Below are 16604 nucleotides of genomic sequence, written 5' to 3'. Positions count from 1 at the left end.
CTCAAGATGTTGGTGAGGCCACATTTGGAATATTGTGTGCAGTTCTGGTCGCCTTGCTTTAGGAAGGATATTATTAGATTGAAAATGATTCTGAAAAGATTTACCAGGGTGTTGCTGGGACTGGAGTCTTTTCAGTTGTCAGGAGAGGCTGGGACGTTTTACTCTGGAGCTTAGGAATGACCGTTTGGAGATTTATAAAATCATGAGGGGCCTAGATAAAGAGAAGAGCAAAGGTCTTTTCACTGGGGTGGGGGAGTCCAAAACTAAGGGGCATATTTGTAAGGTGAGAGGAGAAAGATTTAGAAAGAACCCATGGGGCAACATTTTCACGCTGAGAGTGGTTTGTGTGCGGAATGAACTGCCAGAGGAAGTGGTCGATGCGGGAACAGTTACAATGTTTAAAAGACACTTGGATAAGTTCATGAAAAGGAAAGGGTTTGGAGAGCAATGGGCCAGGAGCAGGGCAGGTGGGACTAGTTTAGTTTGGGATTATGTTCAGCATGGACTGATTGGACCGAAGGGTCTCTTTCCGTGCTGTATGACTCTGATTCTACAAACACATCCCTCCCCTGCATCTCTTGCCCAAACCTTTAAATTTTGACCCCCTAGGTCATTGTGTCATCAACCTTTTCCGTTCCTGAGTCCAACTGAAAGAGTTGATATTCTCCCTCATCACATTTCCTTTGCCCCATTTACGGACTATTGAGTCAAGGCCCTGGCCGTCCTTCCTGACACACGGGTTTGACATCTTTGTTTCTTCACCAGGCGTACATGGAAGACCACCTGAAGATCAAGGACCGTCTGCACAAGGAGTGGGAGGCCCTGTGTGCCTATCAGGCCGAACCCAACTCGTGCTCCATCGGACAGAGTGACGTTAACATCAAAAAGAGTCGAAATCCTGACTTTGTCCCTTGTACGTGTGAGACATTGTGTGTGTTTTGGTTTTCAAAAGTAAGGGGAGGGAATTTGTTCCTGTAACTGGGGATGAAGGTAGAGGAGGACTCGGTGAGTGGTTCTTTGGGACTGGCAGGTCAGGGACAATGAGAGGGAGAGCGTGTCCCCTGTGATAGTGCCACTGTCTCGTTCTCTGGAGACTTGGCCCTGAAGGCACAAGTTCAAATCCCAAAGGCAACTAATAACAACTAATGTGGGCCGAAGGGCCTGTTCCTATGCTGTACTGTTCTATGTTGGAATAACTCGGGTATATGAAGCTCAGTAATGATGACAATGAGAGCTGCCATTGGCTGTTGTTTTAATGGCAGTGCGGCACTCCAACAGTGTTGGCACTTCTTGGTATCGTGCTGAAGTGTTTGTGGAGTGGGACTTGTATCTGGCCTAAAGAGGTACTGAGAGCAACCGCACTGCGGCAACTTCTGCCAAACTGGGGAAATGTTCCACCAGCATTCAGTACCACGGACTGAGTGAGCAACAATGTCATAGTTACACAGACTTGGCAGGGTCAATGCTGGCAGGATGTTTCTCCTCAGGTTCAGGTCTAGGAGCAGAGGGCACAGTCTCTAAATAAAGGGGCACCAAGTTAAGGCTGAGATGAGGAGGAATTTCTTCTGTCAGAGGGTTGAGAGTCAGGAACTCCTTACCACAGAGAGCTGTGGGGGCAGAGTCCTTGTGTCTATTTCAACAGCTAAAATGCCTCAAAAAAAAAGGAGCAGTTGTTACAGCCAGAAATTTTTCCCGTCCTCCATCTTGGATTACTCAGAATCCGTGGCCGAAGGGTCTGTTTCCATGCTGTACATCTCTATGACTCAATTTAAGACTGAGATAGGTAGATTCTTGATCAGATTCGAGAGTGTGGTGCTGTCCTCACTTTCACCTAGGTTCTTGATCAGTCAGAGAATCAAAATGGACGTGAGGAATTTGAATTACAATTAGGTCTGTTGTCACACGTGCTCACATGAGTGAAAAATTTACAAACTTTCTACTTATAGTACCAGCTTAGGTGCAAACGTAAAAACCGAAGGAACTGCAGACGCTGTAAATCAGGAACAAAAACAGATGCTTCTGGAACAGCTCAGCAGGTCTGGCAGTATCTGTGGAGAGAAATCAGAGTTAACGTTTCAGGTTCAGTGACCTTTCCTCATTGTTGGCTTATGTGCAGAAGATAGGGTGGGGAGAGGGGGTGAGGAGTAAACAAAAGGTGGGGATAGATCCGAAAGAGAGAGAACAGTTGGATGGACACAGGAGTGGATACCAATCTGGCTGGGAGGGTGAATAGCTGTTCATGGAGACTGTTAGTGGCTAACCATAGGAGGTGTGTAACAGCAGGGTAATCCATCCTGGAAGGTGTGTTTGGGCACTCTGCTACTGAGGAGGGAGGAGGTAAATGGGCATTAGCCGCCATTTCCGCCACCTCCAGAGAGATGCCACCACCAGACACATATACCCCTCCCCTTCCTGGTCTGCCTACCGCAGGAACCGTTCCCTCTGGGACATCCTGGCCCACTCCTCTATCACTCCCAACATTCCTGCCACCCCCAAAAGCCCCACGGCACCATCCTCTACAACCGCTGAAGGTGTAACACCTGCCTGTTCACTTCCTCCCTCCTCAGTTTCTGAGCGTGTGTTCTACGATGATCACTCTGCTATTATACCCACAGCCTATTGTTAGACACTAACATTCTCCTAGGGCTGGCCATTCTCCCCTCCTTTGTCTGACCAACTCCTCTTCTCTTTCTTTATATCCCTATGTATTATTTACTCCTTACTCCCTCCCCCACCCTATCGTCTGCAGATAGACCGACATTGTCCTAGCTACCATCAGTTCTGAGGAAGGGTCACTTGACGTGAAACATTAACTCTGATTTCTCTCCACAGATGCTGCCAGACCTGCTGAGCGTTTCCAGCAATTCTGTTTTTGTTAGGTACTAAAGATACTTAGGTCAAGGATCTTAGGAATAAATTAGAAAAATAAAGAAATAAAGATTTCAGCATTTCAGTCCTTCACTCAGACCACACTGGGCCCTCCCCTCAAGATCACACCAGGCCCTCCCTCCTGACTGCACCGGGCCTACCCTGTGCGGTCCCTCCCTCCAGACCGCACCGAGCCCTCCCCTTGAGATCACACCGGGCCCTACCCTCCTGACCGCACCGGGCCCTCCCCTCGAGATCACACCAGGCCCTCCCCTCCTGACCGCACCGGGCCTACCCTCCAGACCGCATTGGGCCCTCCCCACCTGACTGCATCGGGCCTACCCTCCAGGCCGCACCGGGCCCTACCCTCGCGATCACACCAGGCCCTCCCCTCCTGACTGCAATGGGCCTACCCTCCAGACCGCACCTGGCCCTCCCCTCGAGATCACACCAGGCCCTCCCCTCCAGACCGCACCAGGCCTACTCTTCAGACCGCACCGGGCCCTCCCCTCCAGGCCGCACCGGGCCTTCCCCTCCAGACCGCACCGGGCCCTCCCCTCCAGACCGCACCGGGCCATCCCCTCCAGACCGCACCGGGCCCTCCCCTCCAGACCGCACCGGGCCATCCCCTCCAGACCGCACCGGGCCATCCCCTCCAGACCGCACTGGGCCCTCCCCTCCAGACCGCACTGGGCCATCCCCTCCAGACCGCACTGGGCCCTCCCCTCCAGGCCACACTGGGCCTACCCTCCAGACCGCACCGGACCTTCCCCTCCAGACCGCACCGGGCCTACCCTCCGGGTCGCACCGGGCCATCCCCTTCAGGCCACACCGGGCCTACCCTCCAGACCGCACCGGGCCTACCCTCCAGGTCGCACCGGGCCCTCCCCTCCAGGCCGCACCAGACCTCATGATCCTACTGAATGGTGGAGCAGGCTTGAGGGGCCAAAAGGCCGACTCCTGTTCCTATCTCTTATGGTCTTATAGAGACAGCTCTCGCTGCTGCAGTCTGATCCAGAGTGATATTTATCTGAACTACATCCAACTTCTTATTAACTGGAGCAAATCAGAAACATTTTCTGCCGCATTCCTCGTGCATCTCTGGAGCAGTTGGCTGCTGCAGGGAAGGATTTGAAATAATCTGCTCATAACAATAGAATTGTACAAACATGTGGAGACCATTCAGCCCATTAAACCTGTTCTCAGGTTTTAAAATCTCTGAGTAGTCCGATTCCCTGCCTCTTTTCCCAGTAGCCCAGTTATTTGTTTTGATATTTTTAGATCAGGAGGAGGCCATTCGGCCCCGAAGCTTGCTCCACCATTTAATACGATTATGGCTGATCTCATCTCGGCCTCTACTCTACCTCTTGCCCCCTCTCCGTTACCCTTCAACCCATTTCTAATTAAAAATCGATTTTTCTCCTCAACTTTATTGAGAGTCCTATCTCTTCTGTACCTGCGCTCCAAAACCTTCCTGAAGTGTGGAGCCTGGAATTGGAGGTGGTGGCATCGTGGTAATGTCACTGGACTAGTATCTTATGAGGAGAGGTTGTTGAGGTTGGGCCAATACTGAAACATGAAAGGATGAGAGACAATCTTATTGAAACATACAAGATTCAGAGGGGAGATTCAGAATGGTTTAACCCGTTGAAGGGCATCCTCTCAGAGTAAGGGTCCAACATTTGAGACTGAGATAATGAGGAATTCCAGGGGTGTGACAACACAGCGGTGAACCCTTCTGCTAATTAAACCCAACACACAGAAAAACTCAGCTTCCCTCATAATCTGTTAAAGCATGAGTGACAGAGAACTCCCCGAATTCCACTACTTAAAGGAGAAAATGTCAATTTATTCATTAACTCTAAAAGTGAACATTAAACAACAACTATTTACAATCTAATCCTCCTTTCTCTTAAAGGTTTGTTACCTACCTCCCACTCTATAACAATATACTGATCCAATAAAGCACCCATTCAGTTTACATCAACTTAATTTTCAAAACCAGTCAGCAGCTGTCATCTCCGTTGTTGGTCTTCCTGTTTGTAGATCTCCCTGGGTCATCTTTGGTCTTCTGCTGGAAAGATGTTTCATATGAAAAAGGTACCTTTGACAGAGAGTGTTTTTCAGGCAGTCTCTCAGTGGCAGTTGGTGCTGTCTCCAGCTAACTGTCCGAAATGCCGGCTTCTTTTATACCCCAAACTTCGGATCGCCTCATTGGTTCAATGTTGTCAAAACAGTAAAAATTAAATTTGATTGGGTTTTAGTATCCTGGGGTATAACTTAAACTAATTGGTTAAATTCAAATAGTGGTCAAAACAACTGAGGTACCTAATTTATAGCCAAATGTTATATATTTTTAATATAGTCTCAGTACATTCTGAGACTGCCAGTCATTCACATGACAGTTGCCTGAAAACTCTGACTGCCAAACAGCATTCACTCTCTCATAAAGGTACAGTACACGCCTTCAAATTCATAGCAGAGGGTAGTGATTCTGTGGAATTCTTTACTGCAGGAGGCTGTCGAGGCTGGGTCATTAAGTATATTCAAGGCTGAGACAGACACTGAGAGAATTGAGGGTTATGGGGAAAGTGGAGCTGAGGATTATCAGATCATCCGTGATCTCATTGATTGACAGAGCAGACTCAATGGGCTGAATGGCCTACTGCTACTACGTCTTATGTCTTAAAGTAATCTGAGCTAATGTTTGAGGGGACTTGGGTTCAAACCCCACCACAGGAGGTGGGGGAGTTTAAATTAAGTTTATAAATCTGGAATTGAAAACCGGTCTCAATGATAGTAGCCATGACAATTATCCTCCACTGTGTAAAAATCTATCTCATTCCCGAATGTCCTTTAGGGAAGGAAACCGCCATCCTTACCTGGTCTGGCCTACACGTGACTCCAGACCCACAGCAATGTGATTGATACTCAAACTGCCTCCTGGGTAATAAATGCTGACCTCACTGACCCCATGTATTACAAAATAAAGAGAAAATAAAAATCCTCCATCAGGGGCCCAGCCAGCAGTTTATCTAAGTTTAGCATAATTTCTTTGATTTTGTACTGTTTTGTCTCTGTTTATGAAGGCAAGGATCTTTTAATAGTGTTAAGAGAATGTTCCGCCACCTTCCGAGATTAGTGTGTCTTCATCTACGGGACTCTGTATTCCTGCTCCTCTTAAATTTGTACCAGTTAGTTAATTTGACAGAGGCTAAATTTGCTCATTCCCTGACTAACTGTCCCTAATGCACCATTTTAGATCTTTCGCCATCCCGCACTGTTAATTATAGCACTTGAAAGCATATCGCAGGAACATTTAGTAACATAATTGTTGTTGCCATGGAGACGGGGGCCTGTGTATTTTTGTGTGACCCTGTTCCAGTGCAGCTCCTGTCTCAGTGCAGGATGGAGTCTAATCGCCAACTCTAAAACTACTCGTGCTTTTTAATTAAATGATCTATTTGGAAAACCATTCGACTGCCCAACTCCAAGTCTTTAGTTAGCTCTCCACTATGTAATGAGTGCACCACAGCAATGAGGGAGAAGTCTGAGAGAGAGTGCAGGTCATAGTTTAATAGGAATTCGTATGACAGTGGTATATAAGATTGAGACATCCAATGGGGAATTGGATGATTATATAGATAGAAATGATGTGCAAAGATAAAGGGCCTTTATATAAGGCCTTTGTGTGCGGCACGGTGGCACAATGGTTAGCACTGCTGCCTCACAGCGCCAGAGACCCGGGTTCAATTCCCGCCTCAGGCGACTGACTGTGTGGAGTTTGCACATTCTCCCCGTGTCGGCGTGGGTTTCCTCCGGGTGCTCCGGTTTCCTCCCACAGTCCAAAGATGTGCAGGTCAGGTGAATTGGCCATGCTAAATTGCCCGTAGTGTTAGGTAAGGGGTAGATGTAGGGGTATGGGTGGGTTGCGCTTCGGCGGGGCGGTGTGGACTTGTTGGCCCGAAGGGCCTGTTTCCACACTGTAAGTAATCTAATCTGTAAGAGCAGGAGTAGGCCATTCAGCCCCTCGAGCCTGCTCTGCCATTCAATACTATCATGGCTGATCTCACCTCGGTCTCCAATCCACTTTCCTGCCTGCACCCTTTAACCCGTTGTTAATTAAAAATCTGTCTGTCTCCTTAAATGTATCCAGTCCCTGGCATCCACTACACCTTGGGGGGGATGAATTCCACAGATACATGACCCTTTGAGAGAAGAGAGGTGATGGCCAAGTGGTCTTATCGCTGGACTGTTAATCCAGAGACCCAAGTGATGTTCCAGGGACCCGGCTTCAAGTCCCACCACGGCAGACAGTGGAATTTGAATTCAATAAAAATTTGGAATTAAGATGTAATAATGGCCACAAATCTATTAACAATTGTTATGAGGAAAACCCATCGGGGTCACTAATGCCCTTTAGGTCTGGCCTCCAGACCCACAGTAATGTGGTCGACTCTTAACTGCCCTCTGGGTAATTAGAAATGGGCAATAAATGCTGACCTAGCCAGAGACGCCCTCATCCTGTGAGTGAATTTAAAAACTGTAGCTGAGTGTCACATAGAGTCAGAGAGATGTACAGCATGGAAACAGACCCTTCGGTCCAAGTCATCCATGCTGACCAGATATCCCAATCCAATATTGTCCCATCTGCCAGCACCCGGCCCATATCCCTCTAAACCCTTCCTATTCATATACCCATCCAAATGCCTCTTAAATGTTATAATTGTACCAGCCTCCACCACATCCTCTGGCAGCTCATTCCATACATGTACCACCCTCTGCATGAAAAAGTTGCCCCTTAGGTCTCTTTTATATCTTTCCCCTCTCACCATAAACCTCTAGTTCTGGACTCCCTGATCCCAGGGAAAAGACATTGTCTATTTATCCTATCCATCCCCCTCATAATTTTGTAAACCTCCGTAAGGTCACCCCTCAGCCTCCGACACTCCAGGGAAATCAGCCCCAGCCTGTTCAACCTCTCCCTATAGCTCAAACCCTCCAACCCTGGCAACATCACTGTAGATCTTTTCTGAACCCTTTCAAATTTCACAACATCTTTCCGATAGGAAGGAGACCAGAATTGCACTCAATATTCCAACAGTGGCCTAACCAATGTCCTGTACAGCCGCAACATGACCTCCCAACTCCTGTACTCAATATTCTGACCAATAAAGGAAAGCATACCAAACACCTCCTTCACTATCCTATCAACCTGTGACTCCACTTTCAAGAAGCTATGAACCTGCACTCCAAGGTCTCTTTGTTCAGCAACACTCCCTAGGACCTTACCATTAAGTGTATACGTCCTGCTAAGATTTGCTTTCCCAAAATGCAGCACCTCGCATTTATCTGAATTAAACTCCATCTGCCACTTCTCAGCCCATTGGCCCATCTGGTCCAGATCCTGTTGTAATCTGTGGTAAACCTCTTCACTGTCCACTACACCTCCAATTTTGGTGTTATCTGCAAACTTACTAACTGTACCTCTTATGCTCACGTCCAAATTATTTACGTAAATGACAAAAAGTAGAGGGCCCAGCACCGATCCTTGTTGCACTCCACTGGTCACAGGCCTCCAGTCTGAAAAATAACCCTCCACCACCACCCTCTGTCTTCTACCTTTGAGCCAGTTCTGTATCCAAATGACTAGTTCTCCTTATTCCATGAGATCTAACCTTGCTAATCAGTCACCCATGGGGAACCTTGTCAAACGACTCAGAGGAGATAGGATTGAAATAACTGCATGAGATAGCTATGGATGTAGGTTTGCTCACTGAGCTGGAAGGTTCATTTTCAGAAATTTCGTCACCAAACTAGATAACATCATCATCAGTGAGCTGCCAGCTTCACCTAGCAGGATGACGAAACATCTGAAAATGAACCTTCCAGCTCAGCGAGCAAACTTGCATCCCGAACCTCAACCTGAGCTACAAATCTTCTCAAAATGAGAGAGCTGTATTTGCAAAGGTAAGTATTCTGTACGCTGCTTTGGAACTCCGGAAAGCCAATCAGAAGTTACTCTTAAGTAAAGTAGAGACGGTGATGTAGCAGCCTGAGAGTGGGGAGAGTCTTGTCACAGGGAACAGCCTGTAGTGGACAGGACAGCACCCAGGCACCCAGACCTCACAGGCAGAGAATCCCTGAGCACTGAAGGCCATACAAACCATGGAGGCAACTCAAGGCACACAGAGGATTTACTAGAACAGCATCATAGAAGAGCAACTTCTGCTGGATGTTGCAGTGATAATGTCACCAGCCTGGTGATCTCAGGCTAATGTTCTGTGGAGTCAGAAAATATGGTGCTGGAAAAGCACAGCTAGTCAGGCAGCATCCGAGGAGCAGGAGAATCGACGTTTCATGCAAAGAGCTTATGCCTGAAACGTCCCATTTCCTGCCCCATAGCTGCTGCCTGACCTGCTGTGCTTTTCCAACATCCACACGTTTTGACTCTGATCTCCAGCATCTGCAGTCCTCATTTCTCCCTCATGTTCTGAGGATATGGGTTCTGGGAACCCGAGTTTGAATCCTGCCACGGCCAATGGTGAAATTTAGATCCAGGAAAATGTAGTGTTAAAAGTTAGCCCAGTGGTTGTTAAAATCCCATATGGTTTCTTAATGTACTCTAGGGAAGGGAATCTGCTGTGCTTCCCTGAGTCTGACCTACATATGATCCCACACCCACAGCAATGTAGTCGACTCTGAGCTGCCCTCTGGGATGATCCAACAGGTCAGTTCAAGGGCAGTCAGTAATGGGGAGAAAATGTTGGCTGATGATCACATGCCATGAAAGCTCTCCTCACAGAGAGGTTTCCAAAGGCATTGCTGCTCCAAAACACCAGACAAAACCGTTGGGTGGTTTGCCAAGAAACGGATCAAAGGTGTGTGCAATTTGAGACCAGGATGCCGGCACAAAGTTTGCTCGCCTTGTTCAAAATCCCACCTCAGCAACAATGCAGTCCTTCATGTGAAATCATCCATCCTTGTTAGGACACCATGGTGGCTCAGTGGTTAGCACTGCTGCCTCACAGCGCCAGGGACCTGGGTTCGATTCCAGCCTCGGGCAACTGTCTGTGTGGAGTTTACTCATTCTCCCCGTGTCTGGATGGGTTTCCTCCCACTGTCCAAAGATGTGCAGGTTAGGGTGGATTGGCTGTGCTAAAATTGCTGTAGTGTTAGCCATGGGAAGTGCAGGGTTACAGAGATATGGGTGGAGGGCTGGGACTGGGTGGGATGTTCTTCAGAGGTTTGGTGTTACTCAGTGGGCCAAATGGCCTGCTTCCACACTGTGGGAGTTCTAATGAGGTCAATTTGTACTTAAATTGGAATACAATACAGGACAGTATAAAACAGTAGTTTGACAGTTTGATAAGTCTGAGATCCTGAGGAGAATTGTGGTTGGTTTGATAGACAGGCACCTATTTCACTGGTGGGGCTGAGGCTATTCGCAGGGCAAGGAGGCATAACATAGGAGCAAGAGTAGGCCATTCAGCCCATCAAACCAGCTGTCAGTCAGTAGTTGCTTCCCAGTTAGGGGCTATCTCCCCACACTAACTCCCATGTCACTCTGTGTCAATGGCCTCACATTAAGATCAAACTCTGTCCATCAAGGAATGAAACATTTCTTCGTCCAGCAAGTGGTGAACCTGAGGAACTCTCTTCCATGAAGATGTTGGTTCAGTTTATAATTATAATCCTGAGATTGGGCAGAGCCAAGGAGGCTGGGTGGAGTTGGGATGTAGATTAGCCATGATCTCATTGGGTTCGCATGTGGAATGAACTTCCTGAGGAAGTGGTGGATGTTTGTACAGTTACAACATTCAAAAGACATTTGGATAAGTTCATGAATAGGAAATGTTAGGAGGGATATGGGCCAAGAGCAGGCAGATGGGATGAGTTTGGTTTGGGAACATGGTCAGGTTGTTTCAGATTACTTACAGTGTGGATACAGGCCCTTTGGCCCAACAAGTCCACACTGATCCTCCGAAGAGCAACCCACCCAGACCCATTCCCCTACATTTACCCCTTCACCTAACACTACGGGCAATTTAGCATGGCCAATTCACCTAACCTGCACATTTTTGGACTGTGGGAGGAAACCGGAGCACCCGGAGGAAACCCACACAGACACGGGGAGAATGTGCAAACTCTACACAGACAGTTGCCTGAGGTGGGAATTGAACCCGGGTCTCTGGCGCTGTGAGGCAGCAGTGCTAACCACCGTGCCACCCTGTTTCCTTGCTGTATGACTGTGGAATGGGGCTGAGTGGCCTGCACTTGCTTCAGTTTGGTTTTGATGATCTTACCCTGAGAGTGGTCACTGAGGAACCCTCATGAGGTGGGCTCTCGTGGTGCCCATTGATAAACTGCAGAATCAAGTGTGAAACGGAAACAGGGAGGGAATGAAAATGGCACTAAATGAGGTGGCGCTAATTTTTGTCTCTGATTTCTAGATAACCACAACCGCATGGTTTTGAAAGCAGAAGCCAACCCATCCAGGACAGATTTTATCAATGCCAGTCCAATCGTAAGTCAATATATATTTTTTTCCCAAATGATTGTGAAGTCAGGGTGAAGGGTCAGAGGTCATGGCGCTGTTGACCTCCTGCCAGTTTGTCGAATGAAGTAGGAGTTAAGCTGAGGTTTGACTCAAGTTCAAGGCCAGCTTTGCATTTACAAACATCTGTGAGAGCCGAGAGACATGTTCAGATTGCTAACCCTCCAGGATTGCTCTAGATAATGGTACAGCACAGCAGGAGGCCTCTCAGCCCATTGCCAACATCCTTTGCAAGGGCAACTCAGCGAGTTCCACACTCCCAAATGCTGCGAGTTACCCTTTGGAAAGCCACAGCTACATCTGCCTCTAAACACACCTTGGGGCAGTGCACTGCAGATCCTAACCATTCACTGCATTGCTTCTTTAACCAAGCTCCTTCATTCTGTGCCTTGAAACATTTGTCCCAGGTGCCCTGTCAAGACCTGCTTTTGATTTTGAGTGCAACTATCAAATCTTCCTTTAATCTTCGGTTCTGCTGAAGTACAGCCCTAACGTATCCCGTCTTTCCAAGTAACTGAAGATTCCCATCCCTCACACCATTGAATCTTTTCTGCCTTCTCCCTGCTTTCACATCTTTTCTGAACTGCTCTGCCCAGAAATGGCACCATCCTCCAGTTGATTTATCAGAATTTCTCTGCTTTTGTACTGTATGCCTCTGAAGCTAATTGAATATTAGTCTGTTGGACAGTTCTGAGAGCAAATGTCCAGGAGAAAATAGAAATAATAGAGGATATTAAAATACAATTATGTCCCTTTTCTCTGAACCATTTTCTCCTGATTTCAATAGGATGAGAGTAGATTGATGGGGTGGTAATTGACTGCGATGGATTTGTCCTGCTTTTTGAGTACAGGACATAAATGGGCAATTTTCCATATTGTCGGGAAGGTGCCAGTGTTGTAACTATACTGGAACAGCTCAGCTAGGGACAAGGCTACTAGAGATGCACCAGCTAGTATCAGAAATTTGTGATGACCCATAACTTCGACCTTCAACTGTTTCTTGATGTCGTATGGAATAACAGAACATAGAACAGTACAGGAACGGGCTGTTCTGTCCACAATGTCGTGCTGAACATGATGCCAAATTAAACCAAGCCCTTCTGCCTGCCCTTGGCCCATATCCCTCCATTCCTTGTATATTCACGTGCTTCTCTAAAAGCCCCTTGAACAGCCCTATCTGCCTCCATCTCCATCCCTGGCAGGGGTATTCCAGCCTCCTACCTCTCTCTGTGAAAAAGGAGACTGCCCCTCACATTAAATGCACGTGTTTGAATAGTGGAGACCTCAGCAGTGCCAAGATGGGTGATCCATTTGGCATTGCTGGCCAAAGAAAGTTACAAACGTTTCCGCCTTATCTGATATACTGCACTCCCCCATCGTTGAGGATGGGGATATTTATGGTAATTAGCAAGAGGCTTCCTTGTCCCTATTTCACCTGAAGCCATGTGACTTCATAGGATCTGACGTCAATGTTGAGGACTCCCTCCCGAGGGTACACCACTGTGCTGCCATCTCTGCTGGGCCTGTCCTGCTGGTGGGACAGGGCATATCCAGGGATGGTGATGCTAGTGTCCGGGACATTGTCTGTCTGGTATGGTTCCGTCAGTGTGTCTATGTCAGGCTGTTGCTTGACTAGTCTGTGAGACAGCGCTCCCAGTTTTGGCACTAGCCCCCAGATGTTAGTGAGGGGGACTCTGCAGGGCTGTTTCTGCCGTTGTCTTCTCTGGTGTCAATGCCAGGTCATCTGCCCGGTTTCATTTCTTTTTGGAATGTGATCTGGGAGCAGAGGCAGCAACTCGTACGTTGTTCAAAGAGTTGTCACAGACTTGGCGGACTATTTCCCGTGCAATCCGCGGGTCCCTTTCTGCTCTGCGTAATTCATGACCAAGTAGGAGGTGTTGCTCCTCTGACATCGAGTTCAGGTTCTGGGCAAAACAGTTGAGTTTTTACAGAGCGTGAGGGGCAAGGGAGAAGTGGAGAATTCATCACACGTCACGATGAAAGCACAAGATTTGTCTGTCTGTGATTACAAGACTGTGCTGAAGGTTGGTGTTCTCCTGGGGAATCTCTCAGTCATGCAGGGTTATGTGATAAGCAGCAGGTTCAATATGGGCAAAATGGGATATTGTCCCTCATCGCAAGGAGTTTAAAAGCAGGGAGGTTAATGTCGCAGCTGGACAGGGTGCTGGTGAGGCCACACCTGGAGTACTGTGTGCAGTTTTCGTCTCCTTCCTTGAGAAGGGACGTACTGCCACTGGAGGGGGCGCAGAGGAGGTTCACCAGGTTAATTCCGGAGTTGAGGGGGTTGGTTTATGAGGAGAGGCTGAGTAGACTGGGATTATATTCATTGGAATTCAGAAGAATGAGGGGGGAGTCTTATAGAAACATATAAAATTGTGAAGGGAATAGATAAGACAGAACAAAGGAGGTTGGGTGAAACCAGAACTAGGGGGCATAGCCTCAAAATAAGGGGGGAGCAGGTTTAGGACTGAGTTGAGGAGGAACTCCTTCACCCAAGGGTTGTGAATCTGTGGAATTCCCTGCCCAGGGAAGAAGTTGAGGCCAACTCGCTGAATGTTTTTAAGGCAAAGATAGATTTTTGAACAGTAAAGGTATTAAGGGATACAGTGAGAGGGCAGGTAAGTGGGGCTGAGTCCATGTAAAGATCAGCCATGATCTTATTGAATGGCGGAGCAGGCTTGAGGGGCCAGATGGCCTACCCCTGCTCCTCGTTCCTATGTTCTTATAAACAGCATGAACACAATGGAATGAATGGCCTCCTCATTATTCTAGATTATCTATGGCCTCTTCTCTGTTTAACTGACTCAAAGCAAGTCATTGTTTTGAAGAAATGCAGAGCTGTGTAATTTAAAACAAAGAGCTGTGGATGCTGGAAATCTGAAACAAGACCCAAAAATTGCTGATGAAACTCAGCAGGTCTGGCAATATCTGTGGGGAGAAAGCAGAGTTAGCATTTCGAGTCCGGTGACGCTGCATCGGAGCGTGTACAATGTATAACAAAAATAGAAATTGCTGGAAAAGCTCAGCAGGTCTGAGGAAGGGTCACCCGGCTCTGATTTCCCTCCGCGGAGTCGAAATGTGTGGCGCTGGAAAAGCACAGCAGGTCAAGCAAGCAAGAGAGATGGTGTTTCGGGCAGGACCCTTCAGCGGGACGCTGAAACGTTGACCCTCCTGCTCCTCGGGTGCTGTCTGACCGGCTGTGCTTTTTTTTCCAGCGTCACACTTTATTGACTCTGACTCGCCAGCATCTGCAGACCTCGCTGTCTCCTATTTCCCTCCACAGGTGCTGCAGAGACCTGCTGAGCTTTTCCATTTTTGCTTCTGATTTACAGCATCCACCGTTTGTCCGTTGTGCAATATATAATGTATTTATGTGTGACCAGGTGGGTTTTCTGTGTCAGACTGGGAGACAGGTGTGTCATACCAAGCACGCATGTCAGGATATATTCGGGAAGATGAGTGACGCCTCTGAAATTTGTCCTGAGAGGGAGAAAGATGAAACTGCTAGAATTTGTTACTGAAGCCATCAAAATGATTGTTCCTTTTGTTTTTGGTGTCTGCTTGTAAAACCCTGACTCCTGAGTGAGATCAGTGAGAGGCAGCTCAATGATCACTGTCTTTCCACATGCACTGTACAGTACAAAGTGTAAGACAGTGTAGCCAGGCTGTGTGCACCATCACAAAACACTATGGGCTGCTACTACAAGCAGCCCATTGTCAGCTACTAATGGACTCCATCTCCCAGGCTGACCTTTATTCACTCCTTTATCTGTCCAACTGTTTTTCTCTCTCTCTCTCTGTCTGGACTCCATCTCCACCTGTCATTTATTCCTTCTTCCTCCCCCACCCACCTCTCCTTCAGCTTATATTTTCCTAGCTACAATCAGTTCTGAGGGAGGGTCACTGGACCCGAAACGTTAACTCTGCTTTCTCTCCATGGATGCTGCCAGACCTGCTGAGTTTCCTTTCAGCAATTTCTGCTTTCGTTTCTGATTTCCGTGTCGTCAGTTCTTTGATTTTATTCCCTCGTCACTGGGTTCGACCCTCAGCTGGATTATCATGTCTGCTTTCCAGATACAGGACAGATTTGAAGGAATTAGCAAGATGGCAAAAAAAGAAATTCATGACAACAGTGCTGAGAGAGTCTCGAGATTTCTGACAGTACAGATTTAATGGGCTGAAGGACCATTTCCGCACTGTCTGATTCTATGAGGAACTTTAACTCATGGACAGATCAGGGGAGCTGAGGCTGTTCTCCTTAGAGTCTAGATTAGAGTGGTGCTGGAAAAGCGCAGCAGGTCAGGCAGCATCCGAGGACGTTTCTGGCTCTTCATCAGGAATGAGGCTGGGAGTCTCCGGGGTGGAGAGATAAATGGGAGGGGGTGGGGCTGGGAGGGGAAGGTTAACTGAGAATGCAATAGGTGGATGGAGGTGGGGGTAAACGTGATAGGTCAATGAGAAGGGTGGAGTGGATAGGTGGGGAGACAGTGATAGTATAGTGATAATGGCAAGCTGGGGACGCCGCCCAATGTTCTGGGGATGTGGGTTCAAATCCCACCCTAGCAGATGGTAAAATTTGAATTCAGTTAAAATCTGGAATAAATCAAAAGGCCAGCCTAATGGTAACCATTGTTGATTGTTGTAAACTCTGGTTCACTTCTGCCCTGAAGTAAATCTCCTGTCCTGGTATGATCTGGCCTACATGTGACTCCAGACCCATGGTCATGTGGTTGACTCTTAACTGCGATTTGAAGATGGGTTGTAAACACTGGCCTCACAAGAAAACCACAACTTCTGAATGAATTTAAATAAAAAGAGAGAAGGCTGAGAGGAGGTTGGATTGAAGTGTCCAAAACCATGAGGAGTCTGGACCTGATGGTTTCCATCCCCAGCTGTTCAAGGCGGTGGGACAGCACATTGCTGATGCCGAGCCATCATCTTGGATTCCTGGCTTCAGGAGTTGTACCCCTGGATTGGAAATTTGTTCGTATCACGCCGCTGTTTAAGAGAACGGGAAACCAGGGATGATTTGGAGATGCCGGTGTTGGACTGGGGTGGACAAAGTTAAAAATCACACAACACCAGGTTATAGTCCAACAGGTTTAATTGGAAGTATTAGCTTTTGTAGCGCTGATGAACCATCTGATGAAGGAGCGCT

The 16604-nt window shown here is 47.7% G+C and overlaps 1 protein-coding gene across 3 annotated transcripts in view; it reads left to right on the top strand.

The window, feature by feature from the left end:
• Window positions 1-16604, top strand: part of LOC140482460 (receptor-type tyrosine-protein phosphatase-like N) — a 238994-nt gene that overhangs the window by 189180 nt on the left and 33210 nt on the right. For all 3 annotated transcript variants that reach the window (XM_072579971.1, XM_072579972.1, XM_072579970.1), the window contains 2 exons: window positions 766-913; window positions 11322-11395. In XM_072579971.1, the coding sequence (XP_072436072.1) occupies window positions 766-913; window positions 11322-11395 (222 nt within the window). The remainder of the gene's footprint in view (window positions 1-765; window positions 914-11321; window positions 11396-16604) is intronic.

The sequence above is a fragment of the Chiloscyllium punctatum genome, chromosome 10, assembly GCF_047496795.1.
Source record: "Chiloscyllium punctatum isolate Juve2018m chromosome 10, sChiPun1.3, whole genome shotgun sequence".
NCBI lineage: Eukaryota > Metazoa > Chordata > Chondrichthyes > Orectolobiformes > Hemiscylliidae > Chiloscyllium > Chiloscyllium punctatum.
The sequence above is the reverse complement of the archived record's forward strand: the minus strand, read 5'-3'. Positions and strand labels throughout refer to the sequence as shown.